At 34.1% G+C, this 21,293-nt stretch overlaps 1 protein-coding gene and 1 non-coding gene across 4 annotated transcripts in view; both read left to right on the plus strand.

Moving 5' to 3' along the window:
• Positions 1-21,293, plus strand: part of LOC106666987 (LIM domain-containing protein jub) — an 85,273-nt gene that overhangs the window by 3,556 nt on the left and 60,424 nt on the right. For all 3 annotated transcript variants that reach the window (XM_014394562.2, XM_014394561.2, XM_014394563.2), the window contains exon 2: positions 5,772-5,862. In XM_014394562.2, the coding sequence (XP_014250048.1) occupies positions 5,772-5,862 (91 nt within the window). The remainder of the gene's footprint in view (positions 1-5,771; positions 5,863-21,293) is intronic.
• Trnag-gcc lies at positions 8,389-8,459 on the plus strand. Its single transcript has one exon. It is a non-coding gene; the product is annotated as a tRNA-Gly (tRNA).

Raw genomic sequence — 21,293 nt, forward strand, 5'->3', positions numbered from 1 at the left:
TTGCTAACAGATGGTGAGTCAGGAGGTCGAGCAAGCCTCCTTTTTTAACGCAGTCGTGAGATTTAGGTACATGGTAGGATTATGTGAGCTTGTCGTTACTGTACGATATCTTAATATTTGCTTGTCTTAAGCGTCTTAAGCTATTTACACCGGATTTAACATCTTAAGCTATTTTCACTGGATTTAACAGAATTAGGCTTTTTTGCCTCTGGTAGCTAAATGTGCTTCAACTGTATTGTTCTGTGACAACTTACCATTCCTTCAAAATCGACCATTGCAGAAAAATAGTGAGGGGTTAAACTATTTTGATATATTTGTTGCTACAATTTTATCACGCGTAGATTTTATCTAGGATTGTAGGCTTAATCCGATCATGATGGTCCACATATTGTCGCTGTTTCAGTCAAAAGTTCGACTTCCGCCATCTTCTGTTGGTATCAACTTTTGGAAAGTGTTTTTTAAGAATTTGAACTTTCTTCCCTTTTGGTGTACTTCTGTGAATACAATAGCTTCCTTCGAGAACACATGAAAGTTCAGTAATTTTTTTAACCTGACCTGGGAAGATACGGTGTTAGTACATACACGAATTGCTTGGATGTTTATTGACCATTTTTTTCTTTGTTTTATTTTATTTCTTTATTTTTAAGATGAAAATAGATTCTGTCTTCTGATCTACTCAACTATAGTTTTTCTTTGTTCTATGTCTCATTTTTATAAAGCTCTATGTTCTCCGATGTTTGTAATTGGTTTTGAGTGTAGTTTATATTAACCAGGTTAAATCATAATACATAATTTTCATTTAGGTCGATTATTATCTTAAAGAGTCTTCTTCCTCCAAAGTAAACTTCTTTTTGGCTTTAAAAAAAAGACTGAGTGACTTAAGAAAGACTTAAGTTCGACTGAGAGAATTGCTTTCAGTATTGTTGATGTTTTTTGGTCTGCTTTTTCTCGCCAGCTATTTCCTTTGTATTTTTGTTTGCTCTTCGTCGTTATACATTTTACATTAGGTAAATACAAACCAATGATAGGAGGGAATGCAAGGCACCACAGAGTGACTCTTGCTTACTAGTCACTCGGCAGACCTTGGCCTGGGTTATTGCAAAGATCGTTCTCCACCAAGGTTGCCTTATACACGGACGTGGAACTGATTCATTCCAAATACCCTACTGCCGACGTTTCCCAATGTTTCGGGACCTTCGTAAAAAAGAAAGATTTTGCACGGCAGTTCGAGGAAATTAGACATTGATTAATCCAAACCGACCTGAAGAAGATGTAGTCATCTCGCCGAAAACATTCCGTCTATGTTCAATTCTGTTAACCCCCAGTTGTTAAATAATAATATTTACATTAAATATTTTGTTTACGTTGTATAAACAGTGTTTTCAGTGATAGAAGCTGTTCGTTTTTCGAATAATAGTCTCAATGCTTGCATAATTATGATTATCAATACACGTACGGGTTTTTTTATTCTTCTTTTTTTACAACTAAATATATAATAACTAAACGGTTATATACATATAAACAATAACATGGAAGCATGAACAGCAACCATCCAGTGATGGATGCCGTTCATACATCAACATGATGAGTGACTCTATCCTAGGAGTCCGAAGTAAAGTAGTGAGGCTGTCGCGTAGCTCCGACGCGCCAGTCCTCTGTGAGGATTATTAGGTAGCGTGGTGAATGACAGGTTTTTACGAAAGGTTCGATGATGGGAACATTGTTGAAATATATTCGTGGGAGGGGTTTCCTTTTTAGGGTGAGTATTATGTAAGCTAATTTAGTTTTGTTAATCTTGATTCTCCATAGTCGGAGCCAGGATTCTAGGATGTATCATCGGCAATGGTGAGAGTGATAGTGTTCGGTTGGGTACGTAGGACGGAGGTATAAATTGATTAAAACATAGGAGCAAGGACGCTGCCTTGTCGGACACCTGCTAGAGTAGGATGACAAAAATTTCCAAAGGGTAGGGAAACTGGTTGTGCATAGGACTACATTTGGATAGGCAGTTTTTGGAGATTGTGGCTTTTTTTAGGCAGTTGGGAAAGGATGATGGGAATGATTAGGAATTTTTTGAATTTATAATATGTTGAAGTATCTCGAGGTGTTTAGCCCTTTAGAATTATGGTAGCACCGGTGAGCCCTAGTTTATAATGAACTTGATTAGTAGGACCAGTGGAGTCGATTTTTTTCGTACGGTAAGAAAATAATATGCAGGATCAAATGAAATAGATAGAAAAAACGTTACAAGAACCTAAATACGCTTCCAGGGCAAGAAATTAATTTTTACAAAAACAATTCAGATTAGTTTAAAGTACTCATATAAGTCTTTAAAAACTTATTTTTATTGAAACAGATCATTTTTGGTCTGAATGAGTTGGGAGTAATTTTTTTCTCCTATCGCCGGCGTAGAACATCTAGATTTTATATAAGTCAAACGTTATTCAGTCGTTGAAAAATTGAATTTACCTTTTTTTCAGCTTATTTCAACAACGTTTAGATTCTATGTCATTATAAGTGAGAGAAATAAGCTGAAATATACAAAAATAGTTAGTTTACATCTCTAGTTTTAATTTATTTACATAGGCCAAGTTTATGCCCATTAGGTAGAGTTCGTTGGGCTCAAAACCACTCCAACGTTTCCGTAGGTCCTGAAGTGGTTTCAAAGTCATGACTAGAGCCAGGGTGGCCTTAACAAAATTTAAAAAAACAAATCCTCAAATATGCCATATAATCTGTGCTAATAAAGCCTCAAATATGCTATTTATGTGCACTAAAAGAGACATCAAATATGTCACGTACCTAATTTGCACTAAAAAATAAAAGAGCAGCATGACTGTCGGAAACAACACTGATTAATAACAATTTTTTTAAACTTAGACATGCATTTTATTTTTCGTCGTATTCATTTTAAAAGGAAATAGGGGAAAAAATTGAAAAATATATCACACAAAAAATCAAATATTTGAAAATATATAAAATAAATACTTCAGCCTAATAAGTTCGTGATCTGCAGATACATTTCAAAGTTAGTTTCTGTAAAAATTAATCGTTCTATAGTGCACATATTTTGGAAATTGCAATTGAGAGTTTTCATTTTTATTACCATAAGGTTTTTAATGCTTTGCATTTTATATTTTTTTAGGGCTTAATTTCTTATTTAGCAATTCAGTAAATTTAATTTTGAATTCCAAGAGTGAATGAAAACCCATTTTTCCTACTTCCAATTTAAAAACCCACATATTTTGGATTTTGAACAAAACCCTTTTCAAAGAAATCTTAGAATGCGTATATTTGACAAATAGTGAAAAACTTTAAATCAAAACTGGTTATAACTAAATGTCCTTATTATATTTCGATACTTAAAAAAATAAATAAAAATTCATAAAAAATATTTAAAAAACTTTTAAATAAAAAAAACTAATTAAAAAAGTACGTAAATAAAAAAAATTAATTTGTTTTTAAATTTTATTATTAATGAAATTTAAACTTTGGCGCACTCTTAAAATAATATATACTTAAAAAAACTTCCTTAATGTAAAATAAAATTATAAAACATTTAAAGTAATTTAAAATTATTTAAAAAAATGCATAAGCATTATAAAAAGTAGTATACATAAACCAAAATTGCTTAAAACATATATAATTTTCCAGAATAAAACCAAATTACAAAAGGGTTTAAAAATATATAATAAATATATAGAAATGTAACAATATATCAAATGCAATAATATATACAACAAAACTAAGAAAACAAAGGAAAAAATTACATGAGTATTAAACAATAAAAGTAGGAAAATAGCTTAAAAAATAAATAAAAATAATAATAATACATAATAAAAAAATAATAATAATTCATATGAATATAGATAAATAAGATATCATTTATCATTGTAGAAACAAGTATTTTTGGCTTATTTTGGTTTTTCTTTTTTCTCTATAATGTTCTTGGTAACTATTTCTTTTCAGTAATTAAAAGTGTTTCAAATTTGCAATATCCTTTAAATATGCAAATTTATGCAATATTATTCAAATATGCAAAAAATATACTGAATAAAATTTGAACCGTTGTACCTCGGAGGTATTGTATTGATAGGTGTATACACTGATTTTCGAAAAACAATTGAAATCATTGGAAGGCAAACATTTTGAGAAAAGTTTTTAAATTTTACCAAAAATTTGTATTCTCGGTTTTTTGTGGTATGAAAAAGGAACGTCAACTTTGTTCTTGCTAAACAAATATTTTAACTCAATTTGAAAAACAAAAAAAAATCAGTCCACAAGACGAAATAAAATAATGAATAAACAAATAAATTTAAATTTTTACTTGTTTTGGAATAAATTAAAAAAATAAGCGGTCGGTCACTTAAGTTTTTGCGGCCTTTCCATTCTTTTACGGGGCAACGTGACCCAACTCAATTTGAATAAGGCTGATATTATTATATCAGGGTGATATGGGATTTTCCATTGTCCACACTGTTGTTGCTTTTTATGTATAACTTTTACATGAACCTTATTGAATCATATCTCGAAATTTTACACTCGTTTGGAATGTTGGCTTGACAGCACGAAACGCCATCTCTAAATAAATTAAATTACCACAAATACCACCTTAATAAATAAAGTAATAATTTCTCATTGAACGACTTAGAAAAATAGGTTGTTTGAATTTTAAGTTTCTCCCTGTTATAATTTATTACATGACCAGACTTACTATGGTCAATAGCAGTTTTACATCTTGGACATATATATGTTTAGGTATATAAATCGTGAGACCAAAGCCATTTTATTAATTAAACCTTATTCAAAATGAATAATATATTTTGGTTTATTACGATATGTCAATATGTCTGATTTTGTATCTGATCACTTAATCGAAATATACTCTTGATTGACCTTATTACCTCTGACTTTTAAATGTTATATTCAACGAAAAATAGTGTCGTGAATAGCCACGTATGTTTAACTTATTCATTAAACTTTTCTTCGGAAGGTGTAAAATTAAACATATTCAAAGAATGTGAACAAAAATTGATTGTGAATGATTTTTGAATGTTTTCGCTTTTCTTTAACATTCACCCGATGAGACTTCTTGATGTTCCTTTGAAATATAAGCACAATAACAAACACCACATCCAAAAGTAATTTCAGTGTAGAAATGTGTGGTGTTTAGTGACCGTTAGTTAATGATTATTTGGAGATAGATGCGGTCTGGTGTGATGTAGGTTTAGAAAAACTTTTCTTTACTGTGCTACGTTTCGATCTTTATTGAGATCATCTTCAGGGCTGGCCACTTGGGCACTCTCAACACAACACACAAGAATGACACATCTACAGGGGGCGTCGGTGGCCGCAAGGTTTAGTCTTTGACACGGCGCTCATCACTGTACGGTAAAGGTCCCGGGTTCGAATCCAGCGGCCCTGCATTCGAACCCGACATACTTACAAATGGGCTTTTTTTTCAAAAACACCGGCACCCTGAGGGTTTATATAACCTCTGCTGTTGCGAACCCTCGTAAAAAAAAAAAAAAAAAAAAAAAAAACATGACACATCTACACATAAAACAAACACTTTGAGCCCTGAAGACGATCTCAATAAAGATCGAAACGTTGGCACGATAAAGAAAATGTTTTTCTAAAACCTACTTCACACCAGATCCCATCTCACGATATTCAAATAATCATTAACTAACAGAAACATAACAGAAAAATGGAACATTCCATGAAGATCTTGTGTTGTCGTTTGTTAAAAGGTTTTTTTTTGTCTATAGGGGCCGACGGAGGCAGAACGAAAGATAGAGGAGCTCACGAGGCAGCTCGAAGAACAGATGGAAAAGCAGGAAGAGGAAGGGGAATATTTCGGTAAGTCGCAAAAGATGAACGTTATTTTATAAATAGTGAATGTTGAATTCTCAATGAGGCCGAAATGCCATGGGTGAAAGCTCATTTTAAAATCGAACATCGGCGTTTATTCACATCACCGACGATGAATTGCACAACACGATTAATTATTCTATGTTTGCTCTTAGGACCTGTGTTATTTTTAGGACATGCCCGAAACATTTCTTGAATAACAATCGGACTTCGATATATCGGGGTTTCGGCCCTCCTGAATGTGATTTCATATTGTCGCAGTCACGGCCGAAAAGAAAATCTTTATAAATAATTTATTTTGATATTTAATTTTAACGTAATATTGCCAATCAAAGTTACAAGGTAACTCTTAAAAAGAGATTTCTCCATGTGGTCTAGCTCCTGATGGACCTGTAATTTGGTCGCTACCGATCATTTTGGTGGCGAAATGTCGAACAGACCAATCTAGGGAGGATATACGAAAAAAATGGTCCGTAACGACCAAATTAAAGTTAAACCTTGCTCAGCTTGTCAGTTGTTGAAAATAGTATGAAAGTATGATCGTGATATTAATTTTTATTTATTTATTTTTCCTGGTGAGAGAGTGAAAATTTGGTGCTTGCCTGCGTTGTTTCATTGTTTGGTGATCATTCATGATTTGGTTCGGTAAGACCATCGAAAACAACTACTAGTGTTTCTGAAACTCGAGCTGGAAAATGTAAAAACGTAGTCATCAGTCAGTTTAAAGACTCAAAAGAAAAAGAGACATCGACGTGAAAATTATCAAATTTATGTGTATACCTGGTGATCACGTTGAACAATTGTCGCGTTTTTTTCCAATTTCCTAAAAAGAATGATATTGCTTTTCCTTCTTACAAAAAAGGGAGCCCTCACTGTATGCAAACAGAGGAACTTGACAAACAGGGAGAAAGTTTGCGGTATTGTATAAAACGATGCCAACCAAAAATAGCTACAGCATTATCATGCATATAAGAAAGAATATATGCATATTAAAAAGCAAAAGGGCGGGCCATTACAATTGTTGACACTAGGTGAACAATTGGGTTGAAACATTGTGGTAAATGTAGGGCAGAGATCCTTGCCACCTGCAATGCCAAAATGTCTTAGAACATTGTATATCGAAATATTTTTTGGCTTGTACATTGTGTTGAAATCATTTCAACAATTATGGCAAGATTAAATCTGAAAGATTAAATTACATAGGGCACAACTCAGAGGATGAATCCACTCACCACTTAGGAAAATTTTGGTTCGTTTGAAATTGTAGGTATGTTATTGCACTAATACTAACTCGGTGTGAATATTAACTTAAGCGTAAACACATCTTAATAACTTGTTTTTTATGCTTTATAGTGTTCTAATCCTTTTACACTCTTTAGATTAAAACTAAAGTAAATCCCTTCAATTTCACCCTTTACAGAGCAAACTTATTGAGTGCTAAATTAAAAAAAAAAAGAAAGAATAGATTTGAGAAAAAAGTATTTTCTTTTGTTTTAAGTCGCTCTCTCCCTTGCCGATGCGTTGGCCAAAGAGACGGTCGTAGCGTCCGTACATAGCACAAGTCCTGGTGTCACCGCGAGTTTCATTGCTCTTACCGCAGTACAGAACCGTCATTTAACGGTTTACTTGAAAAGTAGACAATCCAAACAGTTCATAATTTAAGCGTGAGCTCTAAAACAGTCATCACAATGCTTCGAGAGAATAGCCTAGTCTCTATACGTTCCGCATCAGGTTCAGACTATCGGAGAACATCGAGTAGAAAAATGAATAGCAAATCGGCTTCTGGCTTGGCCACTTGAACAATGGGGGCTGTCCATAAAGATAAAGGCCGGTTTGGTTTGTAGCAAACAGATGACCGGGACCGTATGTCGCCACAAGACGTGGAGAACGCTTTGCTTCATGTGCCATGCGTGAGTCACAGCCTTTTCAAAGTCTGGTTGGTATGAATCAACGTCTATGCTCGTACCGAACTGATTATCATTCAGAATAGAGCTGAGGTCCGATTCACTCCATTTATTGGGTACAACTACGTGTTAATGCATGACTGTAGTCGACAGCATGTAGTTCGAGTTATCGCCCATTACCTGGAGGATGTAAGGATTACAACTGATGAATTCTCCCGCACGTTTCCCTAATATGAATCCCTATAGTACACTTATGGGACATGATAAAGAGGCGTTGAACAGCAATTTCAAACTTAACTTCAGATCGTTGAAGAAAGGGTTCCTGTTTCACAAGATGAAATTATGACGTTGTTAAAAACAGAAAATTCTCTCCTTGGCCTTTTAATTGCACAGAACTAATTTGTTATATAAATGTTTAAATTAATGAGATTTCCAACTCATTCAGGCAAAGAAAACAATCGAATCAATCATAGGATTCAGTTGAACGCTGATTTTTCATTATTACGTAATAATAAAATTAAGAAAAGTAAAATTCTTTGTCGAGTTAAACGAGGCCAACGTGAATGTAGATGCTACTTGTGAACCCGGATGAGTAGGTTTCTACTCGTAAGCATCGGTGGTTCAGTGGTAGAATGCTCGCCTGCCACGCGGGCGGCCCGGGTTCGATTCCCGGCCGATGCAATTATTTTTTTTTCCCTTCTTAAGAACTTGTTTATTGTGATAATGTCACTTAATATCACATTTTAATGTTTTGACAGAGATTGTGTTATATCAAATATGTGTAAACACGTAAATGTTCGGTACATATATTAAAAAAAAAATATAAACGCATATTGTGTGCATACACTACGTGTTACACGGGCTAAAAATTGGCTACGGCGAAACTGATTTTATTTTCCATCATGTATAAAAGAAATAATACAAAAATTAATCAAAGGGCTAAAATAGCTAAGCCAAAACTTTTAAGCAAATAATTTTTATGAGGGAAACAAGCTTGGAAGTAACAAGAATGAGGCGGGTGATTTTTCACGAAAAGAGAATTTATAATTTTAAGTTCTTAATTTTTGATTAGCGTGATATCGTCGATTTCAATGAAACTTTTTGCCGTTATTAAATATTTTTGCCTTCTTTGTTATATCGCTTAGTCATAATAAAGTACATCAATATTTATGACGAGCTTTGTCTAGCTGCCAAACATAATTTTGGCATAGTGACCTAGTGAAGTACTTAGTGAAGTATGATAAAAAAAATGTGTTTTACGCAATTCCCGTGAAATATGATGAAAACGGTTTTCAGCCAAAATAATTAGACATAACTTTTTCTTTCGTTAAAAAGTAATAATAATAATAATAATCTTATAATAATCTTAATAATAATAATAATCTTTTTATAAATAAGTTATAGATCGAACAGCTTTAGTTATCCCGAACATGCTACATGATATATTAACGTTTTATTCTTTTGTGCAATGCACCATAATTTTTTTTTTCTAAAAAACAAATTTTGATATAGTTTTTTGCACCCCGAAGAACCCCTGAAATACGCATTTTTGAGAACAAATTTCCCACTACCGATTTTTCCCCCTTCGAAATACATAAAATTCATAAATAGCATAAACGTCGCCTCCGTTAATAAATAAACAGGAAATATAACATTCGTATTTTCGTTAATTTAATCCTATCTAAACGTTATTGGCATAGGCTGAAAAAAGAATAATGCAACTTTCAAATTATTGTCATACCTTTGAATTCGGATAAAATCCAAAGGGGTTATGAATTTTTGAGTGTATCAATAGGAGACCTGACAAAAAAAATTCCTCGAGCTTACCAGGTGCTTAAACGTATATAAGGATTGGTTTATTTCGAAAATAAGCAGAAAATGACATTAAAAAAATTAAATTACTTACTGTATTTTTTTTTGGCTCTTAGTCCATTGGCAAGAACGATCGGACATTTGTGTAATATTTTTCGATTTATATCAACAAAGAAAGGTTCGATTAAATTCGGTAATCCCACGTCTGTAGTATATAATTGCTTTCTATAGAGAAACCGTTATGGTTGGTGGTAAGCTGTTCAGGGAATCACATTTCCATTTTCCAATACCTTCATATGTACCAAAGAATAACCTAGTTACCTCTTTTTTAACTTGATACAATTAAACAGTCGATTTGTTGTTTAGTCTGACCTTGTGATATTGTGTACCACTAGAGTAATTTGCCGATCCGACATTGAGCCGGCCAATCAGCAAATATGCGTTCCATTTTCATTCATATTTGGAAACCTGTTAAATCATTGTTAAGAAAGATACTCAAGCAGGGGGTCACTCACAATTGGAAGGTTGAGGTTGGCCAAGTTTAATATTAAAAGGAATCTTATCAGTTTTTTCAGTATTCAGACTTGGCGATGGGTGTCGCTTTAGAATATTGTTTTAGACGAATTACATTTTAGATGAGAAGTATATAAAGTAAAGTAATTCTTGTCATACAGGTTGGCTAAAGACCAATTACCTGTTATGTATCTCTGTTATGTATCTAAAAATTGTTTTTGGAAAGGATTTACTCCTTGAAGGACATTGGTAGCCCCGTTAACCTAGAATCCCTGATTTCCGAAAAAAGAGACGATGTATATTGGTCACTATATGATTATATCACAGAGTGTGGAATAGAGGTCTGATTCGTTGGTATTTTGATGTACATGGTTTTTATCCACGCCCTCCAGTGAGGGTAAAAAAAAAAAAAAAGCATCTCCCCCCTCCTTTCGGTGGTGTTCGTGGTGCCGGGGTAGTGCGCTCCTCCTCGTTTCCCGGGTTCCGGTTTTGCGCTGCTGGTATCACCATTCCACCAATACTAGGGTCATGGGTAATGGGGACCCCCCCAAAAAAAAAAAATATATATATATAACTATAGAGTTGACCATATCATTTCTCGCAGTCCACCGGGAATTTCGGCTTTTGTAATTTACAGTAAGTACCCACATGCCTGGATTATCACCCATGGTTATTGGCAGACCTTGGACTTATCCGTCCAGCCTCCGGGGTTGTGCTCCGGGTACTCTCAACAACTACGTGAATTCAGCACCCAACGCATGAGTTCCAATCTAAATCCATTTACACTCTCACTTATTCTTAAATATATTCTGTCCTATTTATACACTATTCAATTAGACCCTCTATACATGTAGGTGTTGATGTATTGGTCGGGGTGTAATATACTGCGCAGTAGGCCTGGTTTCAGTGGTTGAATCTATTCTATAGTCACATTGTACATCCCAAAGCACTTCCTCCTGCGGGCAAGTGTAGCATCACAGTTTCTTAATAGGTGTGTTGGTGTCTCCTCTACCTCTTTGCAGAATCTACATGTGCCTTCTCGGATTATTCCACCTTTCTTTAATTGTCCATTTAGCTTGCAGTGTCCTGTTAAGAATCCTGTTAGGATTCGCAGTTTTTTCCTGCTTCCTTTGATACATAACTTCTTTCCATCCTAAATTTGTTAGGAGATTCTTTGATTATTTGTGTCCAATGAGTGTATTCCATTGTTCCTTTATTTTCTTTTTGTCTTTCTGTCTGAGGTACTCATTGATATTGTGGGTGCTTCCTGTGCCACAGAAGAGCACCTTCTATACATATTATATAACTAACCTAATTGAGCGTAGATGAGGTACTCAATAAGGCCAACAAATACATTCACTCTCAACAGAGCTAGGTACACAAAACTATCAGTACTATAGACAATAAAACAACCCTGTTTCCTTCAAAAATCGGGGGACCCTAAAAACACGTCTTAAGCACACCCAATTGAAAAATAATAACGTGTAAATTATTTGTTCAGCCGTGGAACCTAGTTATTTTCTTAAGTTTCGATCACTTAATTCGTTAAAACGGCATTAAGCTGGACAATCATAAAATAATCGTAATCATGTGATTGTGTATGTGTATTTTCCCTCATGCAACCTCTAAACTGACATAAATTGAATCAACAATTGGCATATTTTCGTGATTTTCTCAGAAATATTAAGACTAACGTTCACCATGATGTAAAACCGAACAGCTATTCACTTGATAAAGTTTGTTTTGCTCTTGGATAATTAAAATAACCCGCGTTGTTCATTTTACGTTTGGCTCTCAAGGATGGCAGCCAAGTCGGGAAATCAAGAGGAATTTACTAATTCTTCCAGACCGACAATCACGTTCAATGAGTCAGAATCCCCTGTGATAATAGAAAAATGAGTCTTACACATTATTTTCATTAAATCCATTCGAATCTAAAATTAAAGCATGGTGGTCTGTTCTAGAAACTGTCCTTATCCAAATATATGAGATTTAAATAGCCAAAATAGATTATGTACTAATAAAATTTATATCCATTAAAAATAAAATAAAAACAAGTCGCTTTAACACTTCAAGTACTTTGGGTTCAGCACTATTAAACTACCTACCATTGTTTTTCATAATGAAAATCGCACAAATCGTATATCGTACTTTTTTTTTTTTATAATATTATTTGTATGTACATACAAAGTTGAGTCTATCACTTCTCGCAGTCCACCTATTGCAGCTTTCGTAATTTACAATAAATTGTGAATCACCCACCGCAGCAGGTGTTGGCAGTCTGGGGCCAAACATCGGTATTATCAGTTCAACCGCCGGTGCTGATCTCAAGGGGTTATCAACAGCCAGGTCATTTCAGCCTCCAACAATCAATCTCCCATCTGCACTATTACTCATTCGTAAATACATTCTTACTTATCTACATACCATTCACTGAATTAGAGTAGTTGAGTGCTCGGTGTTCTTCCATCACCCTCTAAAATATATAACAAACCTAATCGACTCATATTCTGCCGTCTACCCTCTTACACTACCCATTCACACTAATAAATACATTCACTGTCAACAAACGTTAGGGACGCAAAACTATCATTACTATGTAAAATAAAACGGCCCTATTTCCTCCAAAAGTTGGATCATGGGACTCAGATGCTCCAGCACGATTTTCATAGGGGGCAATCCTACACGCTCTCTAGATAGAGCCAGGGAGTTGCACCCTTCAACTAAGTGGGACACACCGAGCAGTCTTGGCCCATCGAAGAAACTGAGACTCCTCATTATTGAGTTTATTATGTCAATCGATATTTTGCCCAAATACAGTTGAGAGTGAATCCCGGTGCATCAGAGATTACACTTCACATTAAATTCATTTATCCTAGATCGATTTGTTTTTAGCTAGAAAGGGTGGTTCAAATATTGACAATAAAACGAAAAAAAAAATCACGGATGTCTCTTCGCATATTTCGCAATACATTGAATACATCACTAAAAACTAGATGACGAATCTACAAACACACTCAAATAGACGCGGTCTAATGTTACAATTTCTGTTCTGAAGACAATTTGAATTTTTAATATCAATACTTTTTTATAACAACTGTCATTTTAAGTCACCACTGCCAAAAATAAGAAAAAAGTATGAGCAAACTTCAAATTTTGTGTAAGAAGTGCTTACGTGTGTGCTTCAAAATACTTGTATTGTAATATATTTTGTTACTGTATGGGTGAGCTCTTTTAATGTTGTCAATGGCTTTTTAGTATTGTCAAGTGCCCTAATAATTAGTATTTAATTGTTATTGATTTCAAGTGCAGTATTTTTTTTAATTACGTTTAAATTACATTTTGACAGTTTTTTAATCATCCTTCTCGTTATCTTTCCCTTCTCCATCACTTCCAACGATTAAATGACCTGACTTGTTTATCACACTTCGGAACCGTCAATGACGAACATTTCCGTTTTACACCTCTCTCAAACTGAATATACTGGAATTAGATCGCTTGTAATTTTTTTTCTAATTTGGCGATAGGGCATGATTTTATGGTGGAGAAAGATTAATTATCGTTTGGGTTGTTAAAATATAACTTTCAAAGGTTTATCTAGTTTGTACAAGATTGACCTTATCAAATGTCTCATAAAACAGTTAATATACACACTCAACAATTTTATTTCTACTATTTTTACCCGTGTAGAAATGTGTGGGGATTAGTGACCGTTAGTCTATGGTTATTCGGAAATCGTGAGATGCGGTCTGGTGTGATGAAGGTTTCAGAAAAACGTTTTCTTTATCGTGCCAACGTTTCGGTCTTTATTGAGATCAACTTCAGCGGCTGGGTTTTACAAACATTGTTTAAATTTAACAAAAACATAGGATGTGGAAAAAAGTGAATTTATACAATGCAAAAAACTGACTTCCTTCAAAATCCAACGCATATAAACATAAAACAGCAATATCTCACTGGCACTCTCAACACGACTCGCAAGAATGACAGTGAGTAGAAATACTTTGATTGAATATAAAAAATATTTTTTTTTTGCATTGTATAAATTCACTTTTTTCCACATCCTACATGTTAAATTAAAACAATTTTTGTAAAACCCAGGTCCTGAAGATGATCTCAATAAAGGCCGAAACGTTGGCACGATAAAGAAAAGGTTTTTCAGAAAACTACGTCACACCGGACGTTTTCTCACGATTTCCGAATAACTATTTTTACCATTTCCATAGTACGGTTTAAAAAATAAATCGTTAATGTTTCTTAACGAAATTGTTGATCGTGTAGACTTCGATCTCTCATACAAAATTCATTTTTCAACATTATGTATTTGTTTAAAATACTCTCAAAAACCGTATTTCGTTATTTACTTAAAACTTTAGGTGAGATTTGCTCTTGTGGTCTGCTGGGTGATAAACGTATGGTTTGATAGTTATCTATCATCCTGGTTTTCCTATCCTCTGATTTATGTTTGTTCTGACGGGTTTCGACATTTCGCCATCATCGTTGTTTGGGCGATTCTTGTGGAGTGAAGTTTTAATTACGAGGTCATGGATTGTGTAGGGACTTCATAGGTATTAGTGTTCTTTGTCGGTTTGTTTGATGGATTATGTTTGGTTTTTTATTGTTCTAGTCGGGCTATTTTATCTTTGGTCCTTTTTAATTTTTATAATGTTTTAAATGGCGTAAATATTTGTGAGTTATTGTTAATATGTATATTTATGAGTTATTTAGTGTTGAATGTTATGTTTATAATTATTCAGAAATTGTGAGATGCGGTCTGGTGTGACGTAGGTTTTAGAAAAAACATTTCCTTTATCGTGCCAACGTTTCGATCTTTATTGAGATCATCTTCAGGGTCTGGCATTTACAAACATTGTTTAAATTTAACAAAAACATGTAGGGAGTGGAAAAAAGTGAATTTATACAATCCAATTAACGATTTTTTTTATATTCAATCAAAGTATTTCTACTCAGTCAAAGTGTTATGTTTATATATTTTCAGGTTTTGGAGTATATCCATTTATCGTCCTTTTTGTACGTTTTTAAGTATACTTGTTTGAATTTACGATGGTCCGTGATGGTTTTCATCTACACTGCTACACAAAAAAATTGGCGCACACTGATATTTTGATATTTTTAATGTAGGTACTTCCATTTTCAGTAATATAACACCGATATTTTTTATAATTCGGATATATATACGAAGTTGATCGCATAGCAAACATCAGATATTTATAGATAAGTTAGTGTGAAGTTTACTGTGAAGATTAGTTAGTGTGAAAATAAAAATATCTCTAAAAAAACAAAAAATTAATTTAAAAAAGAAAAGAAAATTCTATCTTCTCAGCATGTTCGAATTAAGCCTTTTACCACTTCTTGAGGGATTTCAACCCAAATCTCAACTATCGTAACTTCCAGCTCAGCTAGGGTTGTAGAAGGGTTATTTCTTCGTTGTACCAAAAATCTGAGCTCGTTCCAAAAATACTCAACGGGGTTCGTTCAAATCTGGGATACCGGCTGGCCTTCAGTGTAAATATTGCCATATCGAAGGTACTGCATAACACTGGTGGCGACAGTTGGTCTTGCATTATCTTGCATAAACAATAATCGCTCGCCAAATACATGAGCAAATGGCTCCACATATTTCAAGATTCAAAGAAAAAAAAGTATTTTGTTGTTTATTTGAAATTATTTGTATTTTTATCGTATTTGTTGTTTCGAGGTCTGAGTGGTGATTGTCATCATGATTCATTGCTTAGCCCATTGTTCGAACTTCCTGGTTCGCCAGTTCTCGATGCTTTGGTCAGACGCATAGCGGCATAGGTTCATTGAATCATCTCAGCGGTAATAATGATCAGGGGTGATCAAACCACAAATATGATAACAGGTTTTTAATATTACATTTCATCAGAAACAAAATCATTATGGTTGCAGAAACGTTACTATTATGATTTAGTATTTTGGTTTATGTCTCCATTTCTTTATGCATTCATGAATAACGTCTGCAGGAGTTTACCTAACGAGTAGTTCGAAATATAGCGGAACGTAAGAGATTGCTTCTTTTCTCCTTCTACATTCTTCCGGTCGTAATTCATCTCTTTTACGAGGTAACTCTTATGCGCGGAACACACTTAACCGTAGGAACACAATGCTATGTGACCCCTTGTCGCAAGTTGGTGGGGTGGGTACGAGATACGGTGTAGTATTCGCGAAATGGATCGCTCAGAGGAAGAAAATGAGGAAGCGATCTGCTTGCTTTCAACGACAGACAGAAAACACTTTGATCCATGAAGTGAACCTCACTAGAGGTGTACCTAGCGAATATCATGCGTTGATTTTGTATATTAGAAAAAGAAGCAAATGCTGATCGATTCGAATATTTTATATTTTTGGAAGACGAAACATTAATTTAACTGGATAGACCAATAAAGGAAGCGGACCAGAAAAAATAACACAACGTATTATAACCATGTATTATATACCATTTACTATATACGGTGTATACTTTTTAGATGGCACGGGTGAATTTCTTGAACCGATGACGCTATCAAAAAAAGTATTTAATATTTTTTGGTCTAGTTTCACATTTTCACCTTTTTTTAGAAGAAAATTATACAGTATACCTCAGTTCCAGTTCAACTTGAAAATTTCAAATACGGCCCAATACATCTTGACATAATTTTAAATGATTTTTTGCGCTAAAAGCCATGGAGTAATCGTATTTTAAATCGGTCAAAAAATGACAAAGTTATGGCAAAACGTTTGAGAAAAAACTGTCATTCAGATTCAGCAATAAAACCAGACTAAAAAATATTAAACATTTATTTTTTGTATTTTTGATAGCGTCAGTGGTTCAAGTGAAATTCAGCCGGGCCATCTAAAAAGGACACCTTGTTTAACATGTATACACTCAAAGACTAAAAAAAGTATTTTGTTGTTTATTTCATATTATATGTATTTTTATCGTTATTATATACAACATACATATTTTAATATGAACCAAATTAAATAAGATCAGAAATTAAAGTTTTAATAAAAACTATTTTATTATGATGGTTTGAAAGAAATTCACCAAAATACCGGAAAATGATCTAGTGAATGAGTAAAATTTAACTAACAATTTTTAACCTAATTTTGCCCTTAATGCGTTATTATGAGTAAAATCAGGAAATAAAATGTTAGTTAAATGGTATTCCGGTGTTTGATAAATTTCTGGTCAAAACATCATAATTAAATAATTTTTATTAAAACTAATGAAGTTTTGATCTCGTTTAATTTGGTTTACATTGAAACAAGCACGTTGAAATTAATTTAACGACAAAAATACATACAGTTTGAAATAAACAACAAAAAATTGAATGCCTTTTTTTTTAAATAGTATATTTTAGTACTTACTTTTTTATAGTATAGTATATTTTTTTGTAAAATTTAATATCGGATTGGCGTCGGGTTGCGTGGCATTGCGTTGCGTCGTGTATGTTCCCCCATCCATCCCTTTTATAAGCTTTATCCATCCAGTAAATTTCTCGCGAAAATATCAATCTTTAAACCTCGTGTCACAACCGGAATCTAAGATTTTTTGTGAGGCAAAAACCACCAAGGGTCAAGACTGCCTTGAAAATATGTTGTTAGCCGCCGATGGGAGCCATGTTCTACATAACTTCACTAATTTCGTGGTCCGCTTGACCAATTAATATATTACAATTAATCAAGGTTTTTAGTTGAAATAAAAAAGTCAATGGAACGAGCGGGATTCGAACCCAGGAACTTCGGCTTGATACGCCGCTGCTCTACCACTTAAGCTATCGTGACCTCGATCCACTCGGACATTAACTTCCCATCTCAGTAGCACCTTTTGAATTTTCCCTACTTTTTGCCATTTTTCAAATGTGTAATCGGATTGGATTCTCGACGACAAATGAAATGGCCCAATTCGAATCCCGCTCGTTGGTGGGTGTGGTAGAGCAGCGCCGTATCAAGCCGAAGATCGAGGGTTCGAATCCCGCTCGTTCCATTGACTTTTTTATCTGAACTAAAAACCTTGATTAATTGTTCTACATAACGTTTTAACGTGAAAAAATTTATAATTTGTTTATTAGACAGGATTCATAAAGGAAGGCAAATAGTTTATCTCGCAAAATGGGGCAAAACGCGCAGATTTGGCATTTTCTCATTTTTTAATTTAATGACTTTTAACATTTGTTTACCTTTCTTATGGTATAAACTGTTTAATCATCCTGGTCTAGACTAAAAGAATGTATAATATGCATAAAGTATCGATAACTTTGGAAAGTGGCAAATAGGGGCAAAACGCCAAGATTTGACTTTTTCTCGTTTTCTAATTTTATGACTTTACATTTGTTAACCGTTTCTTATTGTATAAACTGTTTCATTAGCCTAGTCTAGACTAACAGAACGTATAGTAGGATTAAAATTTAGATAACTTTGGAAAATCGCGAAATGGGCAAAACCCCAACATATGGCTTTTTCTCAGACGATCTTAAAACACACGATCTAATAGTACAATATAACGCATTTTTTTTAAAAATCAGGGCGTGAACTAACGCGAGATTTTCCTATCTCCGCTTGATAAAACCCTTATCTAAAACATGCTAATACGTATCAGACTAGCGTAGATAATGCATTTTAGATTAATATTTGACCAGGTTTCTTCGACTTTTTTTTCAGCTTTGATTTTATTGTGTGTAATATGTTTTTTTTTCTTGATGCTCAATTATGTACATGCGAAGTATTGATTTTGGATTGAAATATTTACTTGAGTTTGCAGTTGATCTAGAGTACTTTGGTTTAACCCCTTGTTTATGTTAATTAATTTCTTCCTGTTTTTCAGTTCCCAACCTTTCGTTTAAAACCGTTATTTAATCCAAGAGCAACCCACATGAAGTAAAAAGAAGCCCACATGACATCAAGAGCTTTTTGTTAGCACGTAGGCGTCAAGAAATAAAGAAATGGTACGTCTTTAAAGAGACCTTGTCCTGTCCAGATCGTCGTAAAACACGTTACTCAGTTATCCTTCAATATTTTTAGAGCTATGTGAGATCATATTATTAACATCAAGTTATAGTAACCGGTTTTGTTAGAATTACAGTGTGCTAGTTTCCTTTTTAGTATGAGCTAAAGTAACAAGGTAACAAGTTGAAAATTGCACGAACGTTTTAACTGGTTTAAGACTGATGGGAATATATATTTTGTATTTGAACAAAAGTAAATTTTTATTTTTTCTTAGTGCTTTCTTTTCCAAAAGATCAGAATCTCTGATAATAGTGTTTTAATTTTCAGAAATCGTGTGATGCGGTCTGTGTGATGTAGGCTTCAGAAAAACATTTTCTTTATCGTGCCAACGTTTCGATCTTTATTGATGAGATCATTTTCAGGGCTCAAAGTGTTTGTCTTCTGTGTAATTGTGCCATTCTTGCGTGTCGTGATGAGAGTCACACAGAAGACAAACACTTGGATCCCTGAAGATGATCTCAATAAAGATAGAAATGTTGGCACGATAAAGAAAATGTTTTTCTGAAACCTACATCACACCAGACCGCATCACACGATTTCTGAAAATTATCGATTAACGGTCACTAAGTTGCATTCAATATACATTTGAATTTTCACTTGAAAGAGTCTACGGTAGCCTGCAAGTAAGACGATTTATGCCTTAATACTTACTTTATAAATTCATCGTACGTTTTACTTTGTTTTCATTTCTAGAAGAATGGTTTTCACTTATATAAAAAGAATTAGTTTGAAATTTTCGTACGAGATTTCAGCCACAATTTTTTTTAATTATTATTATTTTTTTATGGGATTAATTTAAATATAAATTCAAAAACCCAATATGTACACATGGACAATTATATGTAGTATTGTCGAGGTGTACAACAAAGATCGGCAATAAAATGCAAATTAAAAGTAAATCGGTTCTCTACGAAACGTTGGAGTAGTGCACAAGTTATGTTTTATAGGGAGCCTGTCAAAAATCGAGGCGAAAGTTTTTGATCTTATTTATTCGAGAATTGCACTTTTTTATATATTTATTTAGAAATCGTGAGATGCGGTCTGGTGTGATGTAGGTTTCAGAAAAACTTGTCTTTATCGTGCCCGTGTGCACTCTCGACACGACACGCAAGAATGGCACAATTACACAGAAGACAAACACTTTGAGCCCTGAAGATGATCTCAATAAAGGTCGAAACGTTGGCACGATAAAGAAAATGTTTTTCTGAAACCTACATCACACCAGACCGCATCACACGATTTCTGAAAATTATCGATTAACGGTCACTAATCACCACACACTTTTTTATTTATTAAAAAAGTAAACTTCCAGGCTTTAAAGTTTTTTCCAAAAAGCTAGCTGGCGCTAGTTGCCGTGGGGCGGCCCGGGGGGGGGTTGGCGAGCGAAGCGAGCAGGAGCGGATCACCCTAGTTCTACCTAAAACATTTTCTCAGAGAAAAAACATACGGGAAAGAAGCTTTACGGCATAATTTAATACTTTATAATTTGATTTATTCGGTCCGAAAATAATATTTTATCTTTTATATTAAAAAAAATTCATTTTTCATAAGTGCGTTCATCCACAAAAGAAGTTTCTCCAAGAGCTTAACACTCACAATTTACGTCCAATTTGCATATAAATTTCCTTCCTCGAAAGGGTTCGCACGGTTTCCCTTTCGGGCCGAAGGTTGAATAAACCGAGTGAACGGAGATTTACTCGAGAACAATTACCGTGGTCTCTGTAAAATTCAGTGACAAAAAGTCCGAAGAAAGGCGGTGCAGGAGTTGAATCAAGACATTTGGACTGGCTCCAAATGACTTGCCAAAACGAGACCCTTTGCCCATTGTCACATATTGAAGAGAACGACGGAGGCCCTACCAAGGATTATCTCCAGGTTATTTGCCCTTCCTCGGATGAAAACAAGCTTTTCCGCACTTGGAAATATTTGATGGTATTGCCCCACGACATTTCTGCCTGACTTCGAACCTCCTTGGCTGTTTCACAAGTTATAAATCGAACTTTATGACTGTAAAATTATTAACAACAACAACATTTACTGAACACTCCATCATATAAGACTTATATTTCTTATTGTTGTATGTTGAGTTGATAAAATGTCATTTTGCCCTCACTAAACAACATACTGGCTTTTTAAGAAATACCCATGCTCTATTTTTAT

The sequence above is a fragment of the Cimex lectularius genome, unplaced genomic scaffold, assembly GCF_000648675.2.
Source record: "Cimex lectularius strain Harlan isolate CLEC.00 unplaced genomic scaffold, Clec_2.1 scaffold263, whole genome shotgun sequence".
Lineage (NCBI taxonomy): Eukaryota > Metazoa > Arthropoda > Insecta > Hemiptera > Cimicidae > Cimex > Cimex lectularius.